This window comes from Pempheris klunzingeri, chromosome 10 (genome assembly GCF_042242105.1).
Source record: "Pempheris klunzingeri isolate RE-2024b chromosome 10, fPemKlu1.hap1, whole genome shotgun sequence".
Taxonomy (NCBI): Eukaryota; Metazoa; Chordata; class Actinopteri; order Acropomatiformes; family Pempheridae; genus Pempheris; species Pempheris klunzingeri.
In genome coordinates, this window is record NC_092021.1 from 6994498 (window position 1) to 7015237 (window position 20740).

Below are 20740 nucleotides of genomic sequence, written 5' to 3' on the forward strand. Positions count from 1 at the left end.
ACGGACAAGACTTCCGAATGTAAAAAAAGAAGAAGACGAAGAAGAAGAAAAAAAAAGATGGCGCTGCCCATATTAAGAGGTTGTTCCAGGTTGCCATCAGCAGTTAGCTTTACCCGTCTGTATTTGAGTGAAAGTATCCTCCTGAACGGGTCCGCCAGAACACCGCTCCCTCCCCGGACAGCTGCCGTCCGCCCGTACAGCTCGGACCGGGGCGGGCAGAAGCAGAACCCGAGCGTGGTGTTCGTCGGCGTCCCGAACCCCTTCATTTGGTTCCGCACCCGAATATACTACTTTCTGATCAGGGCTTACTTTGATAAAGAGTTCAGCATTGAAGAGTTCACGAAAGGAGCGAAGCAGGTCTGTGACGACCTGAAAATACCTGATGATGACACAGATAATACAGCCTCACCTTGTGTATCCACCATCACACTCATCTTGTGAACTCTTGCAGGCCTTCTCTCATGTCTCCAGGCTGCTGTCACTGTGTCAGTTTGAAGCTTTGGAGGGACTCGTGGCCAAAGACGTGAGTATCGAACCCAGCGGGTCCAAACTTGTGTGTAGTTTGAAGTCAGTGTACAATGAATGAGTGCATCATCTGTTCAAATGTCACAAATACAATCCAAATGGGTTGTCCGAGTATTACATTTTATTGGCTTCTTGGTGTTTATAACAGAGCTGCACCACCATCCACTGGACTTTCTTATGTCCAGCCCCCCCTGGACAGTGGTGTTCATCATCATCATCTTAGGATCCAATACACTGAACCTCTAGCAACTCTCACACATTATTAATCAGATCCGCACTACATACAATTTGATTGTCAATATTATTCTAAAATGCCAAAAGTGAAGTTTACAGAGTTTAATAAATGGAACACTGGTCTCAGATCAGTGCCCACTGTTGGCAGACATCCTCAGCTGAGGCGCCTGAGTCTGTACAGGGAGAGAAGAACTCTCATCACGGCATCCCGAGCATCATCTGCACACCCACAAACTGCTAGCTTTTAGAATGCATGCTGACTTTATTTTTTTATTGTGAACACACTTCGCACTCTAGAGCAGAGCTGCAGCCAATAATTGATTAATCAGTTAGTTGCCAACTGTTAAATTAATTGTAAACTATTTTGATAACCAATTAATCACTTTGAGTAATTTTTTTAAAAAAGAAATTGGAGGACGTCACTTTGGGAAACACTCATCAACATTTTTCACCATTTTCTGAACCAACCAACTAATCAATAGCTGGCTGCAGCCCTGCTGTAGACCTGCTAAGGACTGGTGTGCAGCATGGAGTTGGGACGGAGCTGCAGTCTCTCTTCCGTCACAGTTCTACTGTTCGTAATAACACTGCATCCTATTGTTCAAGTTTATAGCAGTCATACCAAAATGCTGTATAAGCTGTTCAATAAATCACTAAAGATTAACAAGTAATACTGATATAGAGCACATAATGAACACACGCATAGTTAAGGCGGGTTCAGATGTCATAGAATAAAATGTGCCTCAGCCTAGAAAGTGGATTAGACGGTAGCTTTAGGTCAGAACACCTCATAGAATAGAATAGAATAGAATTGAATAGATCTTAATTGTCATTGTTGTGAGACAATGAAAGGCAGTTTAGCAGCTCTATGCAAAGTACAAATAGTGAGGAAATCAGAGGATTTAATAGAAAGGACCAGATCATTGAGTGCTAGATCTAAAATCTGTCCTACTCCACACTGAAATGGGACAAATGGCTGACAGCATAATTACCAACATGGGGAAGTAGTAAATCTGTATATTTCCTGGTCCATGAGGCTCAATGCCCTGCATGTTTTAGACATCATCCAGCTCTGCAGAGGCCTGATAAGGACCCATTCATTTGACTCGGGTGTGCTGGGAACAGGAAAGCATATAGAATATGCAGAGCAGTGGGCTTCAAGGACCGGGACTGGGAAACGCTGCTTTAGAGTTTCACAACAGCTCATAAACGGATGCAGCTTGTGATGAGGGATCATAGGTGGGAATTCCTGGCACAAGCCAAACAGGCTGGGAACCAGCCAACAAAGATGTGGATAAGTATTCAGAGCGATTGCGTCTAATGAAGAAAGTAGTGAAAAATGTTGTTTGTCAGGTTGCCTTTCTTGTGTCAAAGCATACACGTGCAGTATTCCTGAGTAACCGCTCAGCTGGTGTTAAGCTTCATATGATTGTCATTACAGCTGATTGGAAAGCTCGAGGAGAAGTGCAAACTTCTGCCATCGACCTACAAGAAAGCTCTCTCTGCAGATCCCGATGAGATCATGCACATGTCAGCCGGAGATGTGGGGATCTACTACGATGATAATGGTCAGCATGAAATGTTGTAAGGGGTAAGGCTGGTGATATCTGTCTGTTCCCGATTGTCCACTAATTCCATGAAAAGGCCAAAACCAACAATTAATTGATCCTGCCGCCAAGTGGTGTTGTAAACTTCCCCGTTGTGGGACTAACAACATGTTGGGAACATGTTATATCTTATCTTAAGTACTGTGTGATAAGCCTGATATCTTATCCCTCTATGCTGTAGAGCTCCACTGCTGTCTAGAAACACATCTGTGTTACCGTTAGGGATGCACTCGTTCTCACTAGTAGCCAATACGACGTTGAAATAACAAGTTGGCCGATACTGATGTTTCATCTTGTTGTTGCTCTTGTTTATTTTGCTTTTGTTGTCGTTCCCTCATTTGTGCCACGGAGACAAATAAATCTTTGAACGACCACAAATTCAATCATACAAATTTATGGTACAACCTTTAATATAACTTAATAACCGCAATATGAAAGGATATTTTCTAAAACTATAATACCTTTTTAACCTGATATACAACTACCTACTTCGTCTCTGCATTTATTTATTTATTTATTTCATTTTGCAGCTTTCAGGTTATCGTTGTACCGGTCTTTTTCAAATGGGTGATGAGATTTGGATGTATTATAGTTGTTGCCTGTAGTACGTCCTCTTGAAATGTCACTGGAACACAAACTGCATGTTGCTGATCTTTCTTCGACGCAGTTTAATACTCTCTTTCTCTCTGTCACGTTTATTTGAAATTAAACCGCAGGCGTGCAACGCTGGCTGCTAGCTAGTCCGACCGCAAACAACCAAATGAAGTTATTTAGACTGAGCCCCAAATACATGATCCTGCTGCTGGAAGAGCTCACTAGAATACCAAATGTGGATTAATCCACCGCTGAAAATAGTTCCCCAACAAATGCATCATTTACTCCTGTTTTATTAACATTTGTTGAAAATGACAGTGCCCAGGGTTTTTTAAAGGGAAATTGCTTAGTTTCTTTTTCCCCAAGTAAAAGTACATAGTGTATATGATATACGTGTATATGTAGTATATAGTAAGCTGTTTATAGATTCATGGCCTCTGTAGGGACCAATGGAGCTGAGGGCCTCAGAAAAGGTGGGGAGTTGGAAAGAATAATGTCTGACTAACACTGTTGATTTTGGTCTTTTTATGGAATTTGTTGACAGCACAAAAAACAGAACATAGTCAGCCTTAACCTTTTTAGATGTCTGTGCCGTGTTTATAGCTTTAATATTTGTATGTTATCTTCATTATTTTGGAGAGCACTTGATTTTTTTTTATTTCTTTAAGTTAAAGCAAGACCATTAAATGTACGTAGCCCGACATCACAAATGCACCATAGAGGGCTTTACAATCCGTACAGCATATTAAACGTTAAAAAACACAGACAGACACGCAACAATGTTGGCGTGCAGAATGGTGTGATTATTTCTGCAGCGTTAATCAATGCTGTCTCTCTCCAGGGAGAAAATTTGTCAGCATTCTGATGCAATTCTGGTACCTGACAAGTGCTCACCTTCCTGAAGACGGCGTGAAGGCAGCCCATGTCTTCCACATGACCAACGGAGAGGGAGAAGCAGAAACGAAGAGCCTGCTAACTGCAAATTATGAGTGAGCACATCTTTCTCGTCAGGAGTGTAACGACCCGTGCGTGCAAAATCTAAAATCTTTGTGTGATGTGGAATATTCATTATGATCTTTCGTTTTGGCTCTTCGACAGATTCCAAAGGGAGTTTACTAAGGGAGTGCCTCCGGACTGGACCATTACGAGGATAGAGCACTCCAAGTTTTTGGATTAAAGTGGTTTTGATTTGAGGCAGTTGGTCCAGTGGGAACTAGGCAAAGACATTAAAATCCCCTCGATATTTCCTTTCATTAAGGTAATTGGCAGAAAACAGGACACGTAGCCTCACTGGGAAGTCAGAGGAAAGCACCAGGACAAACTTGGATTCATCCACTAGCCACTATAGAAAAGACACACGAGCCAAACACAACAGGTACTGCCCAAAGCTGTCTGCAGTAAATCTTCATTTTCATCACGATCTCTGATATAAAAAAAAATCAGAGATCACAACTCTTTCTCTGGAAGGTTTTGTACATTCCGGAATGTGGCCAGAGGAACCGATTATTATTTTCAGATCAATCGCATCCTTATTTGCACTATTATGTAACATCATATGAGCGGGGCTTGCTGCATATTTGTGTACTGAGCACCCCCTCTGGGAAACTCATCTTGTTTTTTTTATTTTTTATTTTTAATAACACTGATCAGTGTCTGCTACTGTATTTCCAAGTAGAGGACTCTTGTTTCTCTGTGGAAGACTGTGTGGTATAAAGATGTTGCAATTCACTGTGCCACGTCTCTCCACAAAAAAAAAAAGAGTTTTCTTTTTCTCACACCAATGATTTGACCTGTTGCAGTCGCCTGGCTCTGAAGTAAATGCTATATGTACTGTGTGTGTATACACCTGTGTGCAATGGCTGAGGCAGCGTGATGTAGCTGCATCGGGCCTTTGATTGTTTTATTAAAGATTTGAAAAATGAATACGGTCATTTCAACACTCAACATGTATTCTGTTTTCTAATTGCGTTTAGTATTTAAATAATAATGTGATGATTGCACAAGACTATGGGGCCTTTTTCTATTTATTTTTTTTGTGTTTCAAGTCAATTCAATTAAAATACAAGTATACTGTTATACTCAGTGCATACTTATACACTAATAATAATTATTGAATTACAGAAGCACGAAAGAAGATTGTGTTGAGGCCGTTTAACGCACAATCCTCGATCAATTATCAATGAAAGTAAAAAAATGAAAATGAAAACGAAAGAAAAATCCAGCAGAAGCAGCTGAATTTAGCGTTTGTGTATCTCATTATGACGTGACTCGCTGCGTGCTCTCCCATTGGTCCATTTTCTCACGCTCTCTTCTCCTATTGGCCGAGAAACCTGCCAATCCGCGCTGTTTGTACTGTGTGTGTGTGAGTCCTGCTGAGAGAGGCTCCGCCGGCGAGTGTGACAGCCTGTGTGTCGACGTGCGCGGCGATGGAGGCGACCGAATGAAGACGAAAACATGGAGCTGAAACACCTGTAAATGTTTGAAGCCCGGAGTCACAGCTGAACCATGAAACTCGCCACTGTGGCCTTCTACGGGGTCGCTCTGGGGCTTCTGGCGGTCGGCCTGCGAGAGTTGCTGACTGGCTTCGAGGAGAACAGATGCAGCATGACCTATATGTTTGAATACCCCGAGTACCGGGTGAGTAGCCGGGCTAATTATTTCACCGAACACCTCATGCTCTAAGTTCTCCCCCCCCAGTTAGCTAGTAGCCTGCTGGAAGTGCTTCGCTGTCACCCACAGAGGCTAAACACACCGTGTGTTGTTTCCACCTGAACACACACTGGCATGAATTAGCCCAGGAACCTGCCAAACGTCTTGGAGCTATTTCCTGGAAGCTGCTAACGTTACCACACACACTGAGCATCGTCAGGCGGAGGGCTGGGCTGCTTCAGAAGAGGGCTCACGTGTTGTCCCCCCACACCTACCTGGTTCGTCGGGTGTGTGTGTGTGTGTGTCTTTGTTGAGCAGTCGGATCAGATAAGGCTAAATTAGCCACATTAGAAAACCATAAATCAACTGCTGATCCTTGAATCCTCTCAGCATCAGCAGAGCAGCTTTGCAAGCTCCCCACGTGTGTAGCTGTCAGTCAGTCAGTCAGGCAGGCAGGCAGGCAGGTGAAGACGGCTGGATTTGCCTTGAAAATGTTGGTAATGTGAATGTAGGTCGCTTTCCTGTGCTTAATGCTCTATAATGTGTTCATCTGGCCAGAAGTGGAGCACAGCTGGGGGCAGTGCACCGTATGGGCATCGACCCTCTTGCACACAGGAGTGTGTGCCTTTTTGTTTTGTTATGAAGGGAGGAACAATAGAAAGAACCCATGTAGGTGAAATAAAAATGTTTCCTTTGTTTTATATTGGCTAATGGACAATGGTCTGTTGGGTCACGGCTACATCGGTGTCAAAGCCTGCGGTGAATGCAGGGCAGACGAGTAAGAAAAGAATAATTCAGTAAATATTTCTTTTGTAAGATATTCAGAGGAAGGGAGGAAAGGTGCATCACTACAAAATTATCATACAGCTCAATGTTATCTGCTGCACAGCAAAAGAATGCAGTTTGAGCAGGATTGGCTGGTGATTTTTAGATTTGTAGATACTAGAGCTGCAGCTGTCAAATCCTTACATTTTCAAATAATCATTTTCAATGAATTGTAAGTAGAAGAATGGAGTGTGAACATAATATCACATGTGTCTTGTTTTGTTCAACCAACCTTAAAATACTTTCTTTACTGAAAGCAGTAAATCCTCACATTTGAAAGGATGGAAACTGCTATTTTTATTTTTGACAATTTTGCTTGAAAGCGCATTTAAATTATTTATTGACTAACATTGTTTCAGATTATTTCTTTCCAATCAACCCCAGATGCGGTGTTACACTTGCATGACTGTCTATTACAAAGGTCTGGACGTCTCTTGTATACATTAAGGGTAAACTATGCCGGAAATTGAACGTCTTGTTTCCTTGTTTCCGGAGGGGAGATGCACACACTGCTGTAGCAGCTTTAATGTGCCTCATAGTGAGAACTGTTGCATGATGTGTTAACAGGTGTGACAAAGGCTTAGCGAACTGTCTGAGATTGATGTGACTGTGGGACCTCACCCCCTGATCTGTCTCTGTGATGTTGGCTTCACAGCGCGTGGCTCTGCCTCGCCGCGTGGCCAGACTGTACCCAGCGTACGGGCTCTACCTATACGGAGAGGGTCTGTACGCCCAGGAGACCCGAGCACTCAAACTCACCGGTGCCCCTGTGCTCTTCCTGCCTGGAAACGCTGGCAGTTACAAACAAGGTAAGTGCACAAAATGAATGGAGGGTTAATAATGATTGGTCAGTATTAGCATTTTAATTTAGCATCCAGCAAAGGCAGAAAACAAGGCAGGTGAAGGCTGTGCATCAAAGCTTTGGACAACAGAGGCACTGAGATGCAGAGGCCGGAGGAGAATGGTGACTTTTTGGATGCGCTGAGGTTGTTGGAGGACACGAGCTTCATGCTTTTTACTGATTAGTCTCTGGCAAGCAGACTGGATTGTCCTTCACAACTTTGCACACAGTATTTTAGGTCAGTGGACTTTGGAGGTGTGCCATATAACTGAAATAAGTTCCCAGAGCTTGTTTTATGTATGTGCTCAAGGTTGCACGTAAACATAAAACTGAGAAATTTGGCGTTTTCAGCCATTTTCCAGTAGTGTGTTTTTTGTTTAGTATTTTTTTTTGTGTTATTGATGTCAAAGTTTCTTGCATCATTTTAAGGATATGCACAACCAGAGCTATACACTGAAGCATCTGAATTATACTTGTAGATGTTTAAGGCATCATCTTATTCCTCTGTGCCACAGAGCTACACTGTTGTCCGCGAACGCATCAACGAGCCACACTGTTGCACTGGGTGACATGTTCCTTCGTTCCTATGAACACACACACACACACACACACACACACACACACTGTAGTTTATTTTGAGTCAATCCCACACACACCGTTCTGGTGCCCCAGATACTCAATAGAGCGCCCAATGTGGATTTTTCCGCAGCTGAAAATAGTCCCCAACAAGTGCACAGCCTGAGTAAGTAACGTTTGCTAAATACTAGAGTGGCCAGCTGGCCAGGAAGTGACCCAGTCTTTTTTTAAAATGAGATCCATTTCTAAAGATATATGTCCTCAATAGGAACACATGAACCAGGGTCTGAGTCCATCTAATAAATTCTTACTCTCCTACCCTGTGGCACCAAGTCATTGTTGTTTTGGTGTTGTTGAGAATAAGAAAAATGTTGTATTGGACAGTATATTATAATAACATATTGGAGATCCGTCCTGAAAGCCTCTGGTGACGCAACTCTTTATCTAACTAATACCTCAGCTCTGCTTTGAATGATATGAATCCTTTCTGAGATTATGCTGGCCGCCTGCTCTTGCCATCAGTTGTGTGTAGGAGGCGAACACCCGCGCTTTTATTCATGTGAATACAAACACACTTTGCAGTTACATTGTGGTTTGTGATGATGGTCTGTGCTCTCTGTCATTTCTTGTCCCACGTTTAGAGTCCTCAAGCCAGTGGGTTTTTTTTTAGCAACAGCTGTTGTGAAGTTGGGAAGCTTATCAAACAGTTTGCAACAGCTCGATGAAGTAGCAGGTTCAATACAGACAGGGTGTTGTTGGTATGTTACAGGGATCGACCGTACGGGAAAACAGTAAACGTCTATGTAAATTTAATGAGCTCTCTAAGCAGTAAAGTGAGAATTTTCTTTTTAGGTCACAAGGAGCTGTCCTGAGGATATGAAGAAGCTCAGGATGTAATGACTCTTATCAATAATTCAGAATATAAAAAAAATAATTTGCCCAGTTGTGCATAAAAAACCATTGCGTCATTTCAGTTGGCAGAGTAGCATTGAAGCTGGTGGTGATAAATGTAGGGAGTAGCTGTCCATGAAAACACCCGGCCTGATCACACCATCAAATGTCTTCTCCTCCTCACGAAGCTCGCTCCCTGGGCTCCGTGGCCCTGAGGAAGGCTGAAAACATGGAGGGAGGCCTCCACTTCAACGTGTTCACCGTGGACTTCAACGAGGAGCTGGTGGCCCTTTATGGCGGCAGTTTGCTCAGGCAGACACACTTCCTGCATGAGAGCATTAAGGCGATCCTGCGGCTCTACAAGGTCAGGCCTCAAATATCATCCACTCGTCAGACGGGGTTACTTACTGTGCATGAGGGATGTGGCTGGTGGAGTAATGTTTCAGTGTGGAGGATGCATATCAAACACTAATCACATTCTGCCCCCTCTACATTTATTCTTTAAGGCATTCAATTAACAGTAAACGTTCCAGTGTCCATTAGATATGTCTATGTATGTAAACCTGCAGGGGATACTGCATTTACACACGACTGTAACCTCTATTATTTGCAGTTGCAAATAAAGCTACTGGGGTGATTAATATCAGGATGGATACCAGTTAGCAGCGTTTGCCAGCAGTAAAAGTGGTCTGGCAACCAGCTCTTGGATGTGAGATTTGATGATAACACGAGACGACTACCAGAGCCGCAATGAGGTTTTATTATTTGTGCTCAAACTGCAGGTGCATCAGTAATAAATCCTGCACAGTAATTTAATGGAGAATCAGATGGAGCAATGACAGCTAATTCCGGTCACAATTAAAAACTAACAAACGGGTCTACTCCTACACGTGGCCCTAAATGCAACAAGTGGGTCGGGATTTTAACTCTCTGGTTTCTCCTTTCCTCTGCCGGCCAGCACTTGAAGGTCCCCCCTCACAGTGTGGTGCTTGTTGGTCACTCCATGGGAGGAGTGGTGGCCCGGGCGCTGTTCACTTTGCCCCGCTTCAACACCAACCTGGTCAGCCTCATCATTACCCAGGCCTCCCCTCACCTGGCTCCAGTGCTGGCCCTGGACCCTTTCCTGCTGGGTAAGGAGAGCTGTTATGCTGCTATTGAATCGTGCGTTTACATTTTGTCTGTCCGTATGTCCTCATTCCAGGGCAACACGACGGGAAAACTTAATTCAAGACTCCAATGCAGGCCTACACAGTTCCTACTGTGCATGTACCTGTCACTTGTTTGTATATGCAAATATAGAAAGAATGTTTTTGGCTTGAATCTATGAACATGAGATTAATGGTTCATCTTTGCACTTCTCTTTGTGCCCTTCCCGTGTAGACTTCTACTCTGCAGTGAGGCAGAAGTGGGTGAACCAGGCCAACAAGCTCAGGAATGTCACAGTTCTTTCGGTTGGAGGTGGTTACCGTGACTACCAGGTTCGCTCGGGCCTGACATCCCTACCTTGTCCCCCAGAAGATCCTAATAAGCTGTCACTGGTGGTAAGTCTTACTTCTGATTTGGTTAAATGTCACGTGACCTTATAATTGAGCTTTTTTTTAAGAACTGAGGAACTTGCCTACATTTCCACGAAAAGGAAATTTAAATTAACAAATTTAATATTTGCTTTATAATTTGTGCCCCCCATAAAAGTTCCTGCTGTATATTCTGACTTGTTAGCACCACGGCTGACGATACTAATTTGTGGAGCTATTTGGTGTAAAAAGGCTCTGTATGTTGTGTTAGATCTTCTCATAATGTTACTACATTGTGTTTTCTTGTGTTTGTCAAGGCAACTGCAGTTCCCAGGACATGGGTATCCACTGACCATCTGTCCATTGTTTGGTAAAAAACTTGGCATTATCTAATAGAAGACTATGCATGAATTTAGAGCTACAGTTAAGCCCGAAATTATTCATACCCTTTGCAAACTGTCACAGTGGGAAAATCCAAAGTTCTATACCATTCCAAATAGTCCAAGCTGTTCTGAAGCATCCTAATTACCCTGATTCATTGGGAACAGCAGCAGCGGGAACAGTTTGAATCAACTCAACAGGTGAAAAACAGCAGCTCTCTGCAGTTGGTTTGTGGACAGTCATGGCTAAGACAAAGGAGCTCACTGAGGACCTGCAGCTGCGCATTGTGGCTGCTCACAAGTCAGGAAAGGGCTATAAGGCCATATCTAAATGTTTTCAAGTTCCAGTGGCTACAGTGCAAAGTATTATTAAAATATACAAGACGTTCCGCACTGTGGAAAATCTCAGAGGACGTGGTTGGAAGCCAAAAGTGACACCTGTGCTGGCCAGGAGGATAGTGAGAGAGGTGAAAAAGAATCCCAGGATCACCACCAAGGCCATCCTGGTGAATCTGGGCTCTGCTGGTGGCACCGTCTCAAGGCAGACAGTCCAACGGACACTGCACACTGCTGGGTTCCACGGACGCAGACCAAGGAGGACGCCACTTCTCCAGATAAGGCACACAAAAGGCCGCTTGGCCTTTGCAAATGCTCATCTGGACAAAGAAGAAGACTTCTGGTCTTCTGTTTTATGGTCAGATGAAACAAAAATGTAATTGTTTGGCCACAATGATGTGTCCTTCATTTGGCGTAAAAAAGGAGAAGCCTTCAACCCTAAGAACACCATCCCCACTGTCAAACATGGTGGTGGGAACCTAATGCTTTGGGGGTGTTTTTCAGCCAATGGACCAGGGAACCTAATCACAGTAAACGGCACCATGAAAAAAGAGCAATACATCAAGATTCGCAACAACAACATCAAGCAGTCTGCAGAGAAACTTGGCCTTGGGCACCAGTGGACATTTCAGCACGACAACGACCCAAAGCACACAGCAAAAGTGGTGAAGAAATGGTTAGCGGACAAAAACATTAACGTTTTGCAGTAGCCCAGCCAGAGGGAGCTAAAGATCAGGGTGATGGCAAGGAGACCCTCCAAGACCCTGAAAGAGTTGGAGCTCATTGCTAAAGATGAATGGGCAAAAATACCAGTGAGACATGCAAAAAGCTGGTCAGCAAATATAGGAAGCGTTTGATTGCTGTAATAGCCAATAAAGGCTTTTCTATAGATTATAGAGAAGGGTATGAATAATTTTGGACATGCCACTTTTTGTTCAAATGTAAATAAAAGCTGAGAAATATTTTTTTCCACAATGATGCCTCTTGTACATCGTCTTATAATCTTCTGGGAGACGCCTGTGCCATTTCCAATCAAGAACTTGCCAGGGGTATGAATAATTTCGGGCTTAACTGTATATCTAAATATTGTGCAGACTATTAATATGTGGTGTGTGCTGCATGTTTTTTGTTCCAGGTGCAAAGAGCTTGTTCTGGCTACTGTCAGGGCGTTCTTTGACCTCATTGATCCTGAAACCAGACAGGTCAGAACAGCAAATGTTAATACATTTTTTATTTAATCTTTCTGTGAAAATGTGCTGTGAATAAATATGGAGGACTGTTGTTATAGAACAAAGACTTTATCCCACTAGAGACTAGTGGAGCCCATGAAATATGACTTCATTGCAAGCTCATGTCATGTGTTTCCAAGCTAACCCGTGTGTTCTTATTAGTTTACAGAAAACCCAGAGAAGAAAATGGCTGTACTAAACCATCACTTCATCAGACACCCTGTTAGGATGTTGGGAGAGCACCAAGACTCCTCCATCTCCATCTTAGGTAGAGGGCAATGCTTTACCACTAGTCTACGATTGAGAGCACTATCCCGTTCATGCACTTTGGTTATTGGCCCATATCTGTGCGCTTTAATTTTCATGAACTCCAAAGGGAATGACTGAAGTTTGGAAGAGACACTCATATCCGTGTCCTGATTTTTTTTTCCCTTTTTCTTTACCATTTTCCAGATTTTCCCGAAGCGTGGAGTGAAGTTAACACCCTGCGTCTGGCTCACGGCACGCCAAAGGTACAAGAATTAGTTCAATTATCATAAATGAGCTCCTTACACAAAGAGGTCAAAGAAGAATGCTGAGTAAAAGTTGAGAGCAACACTGGAGATCTTCATCCAGTTTCTTTCTGTATACACGACTTTGCTGCAGCCCCTTTTACTGAAGCAGACTGTAAAATTCTGTTTTCTCATCTCATGCAGGTAATTGCAGTCATGCAGACTGATGTCTAGTCTTGTCCAGCCTAGTTATATGAGTAGTGATAGAACAGAAACAAATATCCCAGTTGTCTTCAGTGTTGCTCTGTGTCTACAGGAAGGGCAGGTCAAATACTTTCTGTTTGCCCTGTCGAGTCGCAGGAAAGCCTACAGCCATTTCTACTGCCGAAGCAGCAACCTGGTGAGTTTTCGGCACTTTTGTGGTAATGCTCCAACCTTTGCATTGCTCCGTTTCACTACCCTGGTGTCAGACTTCTGAATCACCTGCCACATCTTCGATTTGTTCAGTGATTCGTGTAGATTTGTTCCTCTTCTGAATGAAGTAAAATAAAATAGTATCTGTTTATAATTCTGCCAGTTGAAGCACTAAAGACATATTTCGTAAAGCAGAAAGCAGGAGAGAGGTGATTGTGACTCTGTTGTCCTACAGGAGATGAGTAGCTGGGCGTATGGCTGCGTGCACAAGAACGGTTCTTCATGGTAAGAATATGATAATGTACGTTCATGCCACCTATTCTAGTTTGTTAGCACAGAGAAAATGAGGTGTCTTCTCTGGTTAAATTAGCATGGATGTACTTCCATTACTCTCTGCCATTCTTCATTTGTGCTCTTAACATGTTCCAGTGTGCGTGCAGTGGATCTGTCCATGGGCACCGAGCTTCTGCCTCCATACAAGGTAACTGTCCTCCAATGAGACACTGACCAGTCCAGTCAGAGCTGCTCTCAGTTGCTTATAACTGTCTGTCATCCTCCTCAGGTCCTGATTCTGCGTCTCAGTGACTTGTCTTCATTTACTCATGTGGTTGTCTCAGCCTCCAACCTCAATGGCAAACAGGTGCTTGAAACTAATTGTGAACTCACTTCTCTCTCTGTTCTGTCTCTGTCCATCTTGCTGGGCTGCTATTAGGGAAGAAACGGTAGGAAGACATGAGAGTGTACAGCTAAGGATGATTGGAATGTCTTTAGTTTTGCATAGTAATGTAATGACAAATTAAAACGTTGCCGATCCTGTGACTTTTGGTGCCATCGCCTGGTAAAAGTTATTTCAATCGACCCTGAGGGGAACGTGAATGTCTGAGCTGAATGCCACGGCAAGCTGCACAACTGTTGTGACATTTGACCATAAACCAAAGTCACTAAGGAACATCATCTGGAGACCACAAATGCCTGAACAAAATGTATAGAGAAATTTAGGGCTCAAACAACTTTTAGAAAAAAGTTGTTTGTAGAACATAAATGTCTGAGACAACCCAGCAAAAACAGAAAACAGACAGACTAAGAAGCACCGGAAAAGGTTGTTATCACTTATATTAGTTTATACAAATGACATTACAAAGTGTGTCTGGTCCACAGTTCATGGTGGAGTGCGAGTGGCAGAGACAAGAATCTCAGACTCTGTCTGTCTCAGTGCCCCATGTTCTTTCGTTCGGTGAGTAGTCTTACTGATGACGTTGATCCTTTAAACCTCTGAGAGAAACAATGTCGTCTTCTTCAGTAATGGTTGATCTTCCAGGTTTCACTGTCAGCGAAGTTGCGGTCAACTCCTCTGGACTTCTTCACGCCATCAAGCTGCAACACTTTAACCAGGTAGCTGTCGTTATTTGTCACGGGGTGCTTGCTGGACACAGTATCTGCTCCTATGGTGTCACTACACTTTTAACACCTGTGTGTCTTTAGGTCTATCAGGCTTTCAGAATTACTGTTGCAAGTCAGTGCAAAGTATATAAAGGTAAGTTTGTTTTGTGATACACTGGCAGGCACGTGCACATGACGTTAACGTGAAATGATGATCATTGTTTGTCTGCAGACAGACTACCCAATGTGTACAGAATAAATGTGCCGTGGTTTCGAGAGGACTCTTTAACCACAGCCAGGTTAGTTCAGTCGGCGTCTATCTCCAAGCCGTTTTTTCTTTTTCATGCAGATTTCCGTGTAATATTCACTGTTCCTGTGATGACTTGATATGATCTGTCCACCAGTGTGCCATCAGTGACTGAGATCTCAGGGATGCTCCATACAAGTCGTCCAGACAACACCTCAGGTGTTCTCCTTCAGCTCCACACTGCCCCCAACTGCCAATATAAGGTACTCCTACCTAGCTGCCGGAAACTACAGCCATATACTATAAATATGGTTTTTATCATCATAAACGCAACATGACGTGAAATTTATGCATTTACCGTCTGATTTTTACCTTCAGGTGACAATAAGGACTTCATTACCCAGGGTGCTGGGACAGGTAAACCTTCTTCTCTTTTCTTTAACAGTTAAAATATTAGAAGTATTGTGGAGTGTGTCCTTTTCTTTTCTATTTTCCTTTTTTGTTTGTGTTCCGTAAATGAAAACAGTGCTGAATGTCTCTACGTTTATTGTTCTTCATGAACAAACTGATTCAAAGAGGAGAAAGCCCTCAGGTCAGATCTGCTCTCTCTTATCTGACAGATACTGAGGTTCTGTGGCCCCATGGTGCCTGTGTACACAGCTGTAACCCTCCTCCTGGCCTGTGGGGGGCAGCTGTCCTACATCCTGAAGTTGAAGCGAGCTGCAGACATGGGTCAGGTGGTGGGCAAAGGCCTGCAGCCTCATAAAGTCAATCTGCCTGTTTATATTCTGCACTTGTTGCTTAGGTAGGCTTTGCAAATCTTTTTTACTATTAATTAACTACCTGAATATTCTCAAACCCCACATCATTTCACACTAATCCCTCTTTTCCTCCTTCACCTCAGCTGTAGTGGGTTTCATGACGTCTGGTTAATGCTTTGCCTCCCTCCTATGGATGTCCTCCCCCCGGCCACCCCTGACATGACATTTAATGAGGGTGCGGTACCAGTCGAAGAATGGCCCCACCTCCTGTCCCCTCTGCTTTACATCTTGGGGGCAACAGTTGCATACTGGGGTAGCACTTTGCTCCGTCTCATGGTGCGACTGGTCTCACTATTATTGGCTCCATTGCACAGGTATGTTAGGGCCCTTTGAATATACATTAACTGTAGTAACTGGAAACCTCTTTTAAATACTATGGTCAGATTTTTATTCTTTGTTTTGTATGCAGACCATGTGTCTCTAGAGACTGTGGCACCCTGAGGCCCCGGACCCAGCTCCTCGTCACTCTGTGTCTGACTTTCGTGGCTGGGACGTCCTGTGCAGCACTGTCAATCTTTGCTGCCTTCCTGCTCCACCTTTACAGGGTGAGTCTTGGGACGCGGTTATACAAATGAAGTCCTTCCCAGTCATTTTAAAGATAAGACTCAATTATTAAACCAGTTAAAATACAATACTGACTCTGTCCATCCCTTACACTACACTCACCTGTCTCTGTTTGCCATTGCATGTTCAGGTACTGAGGCTACAGATGACAGAGCGGTCGCTGAGTCACATGTTGAATCTGGTAAGATTGTCAGGTTGAACAGATGTCAGTGAGATGATATTGTGTGTGTGTGAATGTCAGATCTGGGGTTGCAGAATATTTTAAGATATTACAATATGATTCTTGTCGAAAAATAATTTCAGTTTTCCACCGTCTCTCCAGGCACCACGGAAGCACAGAGAATCTGAGAACGGCACGGTTGATGCCGAATCCTCCTGCAAGCCTAAAAAATGTAACGATGCCCCACTGCTGTCTGAGTGTGCTCTGCAGGAGGTGAGGGACGACTTACAGCTCCACCTCTGCCTTTCGGCACTCTTCACCCTCCCCGTCATGCTCATCACACCCTCACTCCTCCACTGGATCCGCAATCTGAGGTACAGTATTACACTGGAAGGACTATGTTGGTGACCATGTGAGTGGCAAAGCACCCATGTTTATTAGGAAGTATCTGCCATCCCAGATTAATTAGGGCTATGTATCTAGTAAGAAGTCCTGAAGTGCTTCCATTCCTCTACGCTGCAGCTATAGTCTCAAACAGGTGAGAGAGCGCGCTGTAGAGGCCAGGAGATCTTGCAGATGTGTGGTAGTTGTGTTTGTGTGGTGCAGCTCTTGAGTTTCTTAACTTCAGTAAGCAGTGATGGCATGGGAACTTTATATTATCTGTGACGAAATAAACAGGGCAGTTCTTTACTGAAGGCTGTGCACAGCAGCCATTTAAACCAACAGGTAACAGTGATGTGGTTTGCTTCAATTAACTGAGTTTAAATAACAGCCTCCATTCTTGTACACTATTGATACTCGTCAAAGTACAATTTGATATGCCAGCCAAAATGTACTCCGACATTCCACCACATTTCCAGATACAACTTGGTAAATTCTATTCAAGTAGCTCCATTAAAGCATCCTTAAACGTTTCGAGAATACAGTTGATGTATCTTCACCAGCTCCAGAGGTGCTTGTATTCTCTGCAGGTATTCCGCCCAGTTGGATCCTGACCCTTGTTGGCCACACCTTGTGCCTCTAATTATTGTGGACATGCTGCTTATTAACTGCAACACTTTAAAACTCAGCAACAGGTAAGAGCGCCAACACCACCAACACAGATATTCCCTCTTAGATGGATTATCCTGTCACAGTTAAGGGGGGGTTCTGTTGCACTGTCCAACTTCCTCTTCATCTCTTTTCAGTAAACTCCTCCCTCTGACATCCTGCCTCCCTCTCCCCTTGGCCATCGCCATGGTGACCTTCTCTCCACTCCACCTCTACAGAGTCACCTACTTCCTGTTGGCGGCACTCGTCCCTCTGGCCTCATGTTGTCTGCTCTGACGGTATCTGGCTGGTTTCAGTCCACGTCTTTACCATATCAAGCCTTTTTCTAAATTACAGCTTTACCCACTGAAGCTGGCTGAGACCGATTCGTCCGGGGAAGACTTACTTTATCCAGCTGCCATGGAGCAGAGCCATAGACATACATAGCTTGGGGAACTGTCTGCTCGATGTTGGCACTAAAAGCTCCATGGCAATTACACTATGTTTTAAAATGAGAGGATGTAATGGCCTTGGAACATTTGGTGCAAATATGGCTCCGAAGAATTGACCTGAAACCAAGTTTGCCTTACTCTGTATATCTATAGCTCTGCCTTCAGGAGCAAGAACTCCACAACCAGTGAAGCTACTTTTACTATGAGATTAACAACAGGGTGTTACGTTACAAGGCCTTTTTTTGTTTTGTTTTGTTTTGTTTTTAGTGCCTACAGTGGAGGTGTTCACTGTGGTCATTACGCTGTAAACTCCTACACTGCCTACTGCTTAGCGATGACTTGTAGTTGTGTGCTATCTTTACCTGTTGACTGTCGTAGCACTGGCACAAAACCAGTGGCAATTATACATCCATTCCATAGGAGAGACCTAAAAGTAATCATGTTTACATTTGCCCATAATCACTTCTTGATGGAGAATAGTTAATGGAAAATGGAGGTTTGCGCTGTAAACGGTTCTGGTGCATGTGCAGGGTCTTCTCCATCTTTCTATCCATGTGGTAGTGCAGCCAAACAATCTCCATGGACGTGGACAGGCGGCGAGCAGTATTCATTTTGGGGTGGCACATAAGTCTGTCTTGTTCAGTCTTTTTTTGTCCTGTGTGGCACGTTGCCACGTTACTGATACTCATATTTCACTTACTTCGCAACAGTGACCGTTTAATGAGCAGCAGGCAAGGGGGGCTTATCTCAAATGAGCACCTAATACGTCTAGTGGCCAGAAATAATAGTGATATATTTTCCTACTTGAAAGAAATGAGCCAAGGACTCCAAGAGAAAAGCAGCAAGGAATTTCAGAACGATCTATGATCACGTGTTGTGTGTCTTGCACAGAAGCCTTGTGTCTCCACTTTAACTAGCCAAAGCTAGGCTAACTCAGCACTCCACGTTCGCCTGTTTTCGCCCGATTATGTGCATTTTCACAGTAATGATTCCATAACCACAGTTACAGTCATGCCACACTCACAAATCTGCTGCTCTGAGTTTCACTTTTTTACGGATACACTGTTCGTCCTTTTCCTAGTTGGCTTTTAATGTGAAGTACAAGTGCAGGAAGTGTTCGGCTTCACTGACTTCGATTGAGCACTACATTGTAGAGGGAAATGTATTAGTGAATGAAAACATTATTACTAGCTTATATGACAGGAAAAGGATGCTGTTGAAACGTGTATAAAGCTGAATCTACCATGCGAGTGCTGCCCTTAGCACTGCCGCGCTTCAATGTCAGCAGACATCATCAGACACTAACGGCATCAGCAGTTGATGCTGGCAGATCCCAACACTCCTGTAAATCTGTGGTCTCCCTGCCAGCTGCTGACCTGCCAAATAACAGTGAGCACCTTGAAGCTAGCGGGAACATTTTAAGCCACAGTGACTCTCAAAAAACAAGTTGACCACAGTAGGTGCTGCTCATTCAGTCAACAGCCAGCAGAAGAACAGTGAGCAGCTGGCATGAGCAGATGCTCATACAGCCTGTGATCTCATCATCTTTTTGGTTTGGATGTGTCACGTGGGAACAAGCTCTGTTGTGTCCCTCCAGAGCTTCATTACTACTCTAGAGGTTTTCTCTGTGCTGTGTCATGGCTTAAAAAGTTTAGCAGCTCATCAGTGTTTGCGGCTGATCATTTTTGCCCCCCCCGGATGGCTGGGAGATCTTCAGTTTAAAGATTTATTATTTATAGCTTTGAATTACAGTGGATGTCATGAAGCTGATCGACAGGAAGAGACGGACCCGCATTAAGTCAGTGTGTGAGTATACCTGTAACATTGGATTAGTTTTACTTTATCATGGTAGTATTTCCTATATTAAGAAAACCTCTGTTGCCTCCATTGCGGATCAGTTGTAAAACGATGGCACGTGAGAGGTGAACCCTTCATAAGCACAGCCGTAGTATTTGGTCCAGCAGCCTCCATGTCAGAGGCCCACTCCAGGCCTCCAGCTGATGCACAGTGTTGACTGGTCAAATGCGATTACACCAAAACTTACTGAGGTGATTGTGAGTTAATCGACAAATTAGCGTCTCATAATCATATGTGTTCATTGAGTTCATTCACATTCTGAAACTCATGGCTCTTCCAGCCCCTTTGGTTCACAGTGACAATAATCACTTGTTGACGCAGTGCTCCAGAAGCTGTACGATGTTCTCGGTGGAGCGTCGGGCTAAAAAAGCAGCACTTCCTTTCTCTAAGCCTCGGATTTGTCTGTTTGTTCTGAACTGTTTTATTTTCTGTCGGAGTTAATAAGCGAGTTGTCTTGTGTTTAATGGTTAATGTTAATGAAGGAGCAGTCCACCACCTTTTTGTCTTACTGTTGTATTTGTTACGTTTTAACTCCATTTCTAGAGTAAAACAATCACAATATTTAAACATCTACGTGACCTTTCACAAAATGGAGACGACAACAACACACGGAAGAGTGTAGCGAGTCTTGAAGTTACAACCACAAAAACACCAGTGACCATTCTGAATGTTATTTCTTAATCTGGAAGAACACTGCAATTTCTTGTCAGAGATTTTAAGCTTTCAAGACCAAGCAGCTCTGTATTTTTTCACACTGCCAACAAAAGCCAACCATGTGTAATTTCATCTCATCACTTTAAGAATTCACTCCCCTGTCGGTGGCAAAGCCCGCTGCTTCCTACTGAGGGACTAACCTCAGTCATTTCTTAAACCAGCTCATCACTTTAGTTTTTAGCAAACTTTTACTCAAACAGGAAGAAATAGTGCAGTTCTTGGGACTATTTTCAGCTGTGGAGTAATACACATGTAGTGAGTATATCCAGCGAAAGGGTGGTGTATGTGGGACTGAGTGTGTGTGTGTGTGATGTTTTTAATATTAACTGGACACAGAAGAATGAGTTGCATCAGGCTTTGGTGAAACAGACGACACTTGTCAGTAGAATCACTGCTGGTTTAGGTCTGTT

General features: G+C 43.6%; 2 protein-coding genes across 2 annotated transcripts; both read left to right on the forward strand.

Moving 5' to 3' along the window:
- Positions 1–57: 57 nt before the first annotated feature.
- Positions 58–4957, forward strand: maip1 (matrix AAA peptidase interacting protein 1). Its single transcript, XM_070838338.1, has 5 exons — positions 58–357; positions 452–523; positions 2201–2327; positions 3802–3949; positions 4059–4957. Exons 1-5 carry the CDS (start codon positions 58–60, stop codon positions 4135–4137), a joined length of 726 nt encoding a protein of 241 aa, XP_070694439.1. The 3' UTR covers positions 4138–4957.
- Positions 4958–5368: 411 nt separating this feature from the next.
- Positions 5369–18370, forward strand: pgap1 (post-GPI attachment to proteins inositol deacylase 1). Its single transcript, XM_070838018.1, has 26 exons — positions 5369–5597; positions 7090–7243; positions 8931–9106; positions 9701–9872; positions 10123–10283; positions 10574–10626; positions 12108–12174; positions 12364–12469; positions 12655–12713; positions 13009–13092; positions 13342–13391; positions 13536–13587; positions 13669–13746; positions 14265–14340; positions 14425–14498; positions 14589–14640; positions 14719–14785; positions 14891–14996; positions 15112–15150; positions 15354–15538; positions 15638–15868; positions 15964–16099; positions 16249–16299; positions 16441–16652; positions 17250–17354; positions 17466–18370. Exons 1-26 carry the CDS (start codon positions 5466–5468, stop codon positions 17602–17604), a joined length of 2817 nt encoding a protein of 938 aa, XP_070694119.1. The 5' UTR covers positions 5369–5465; the 3' UTR covers positions 17605–18370.
- Positions 18371–20740: the final 2370 nt, after the last annotated feature.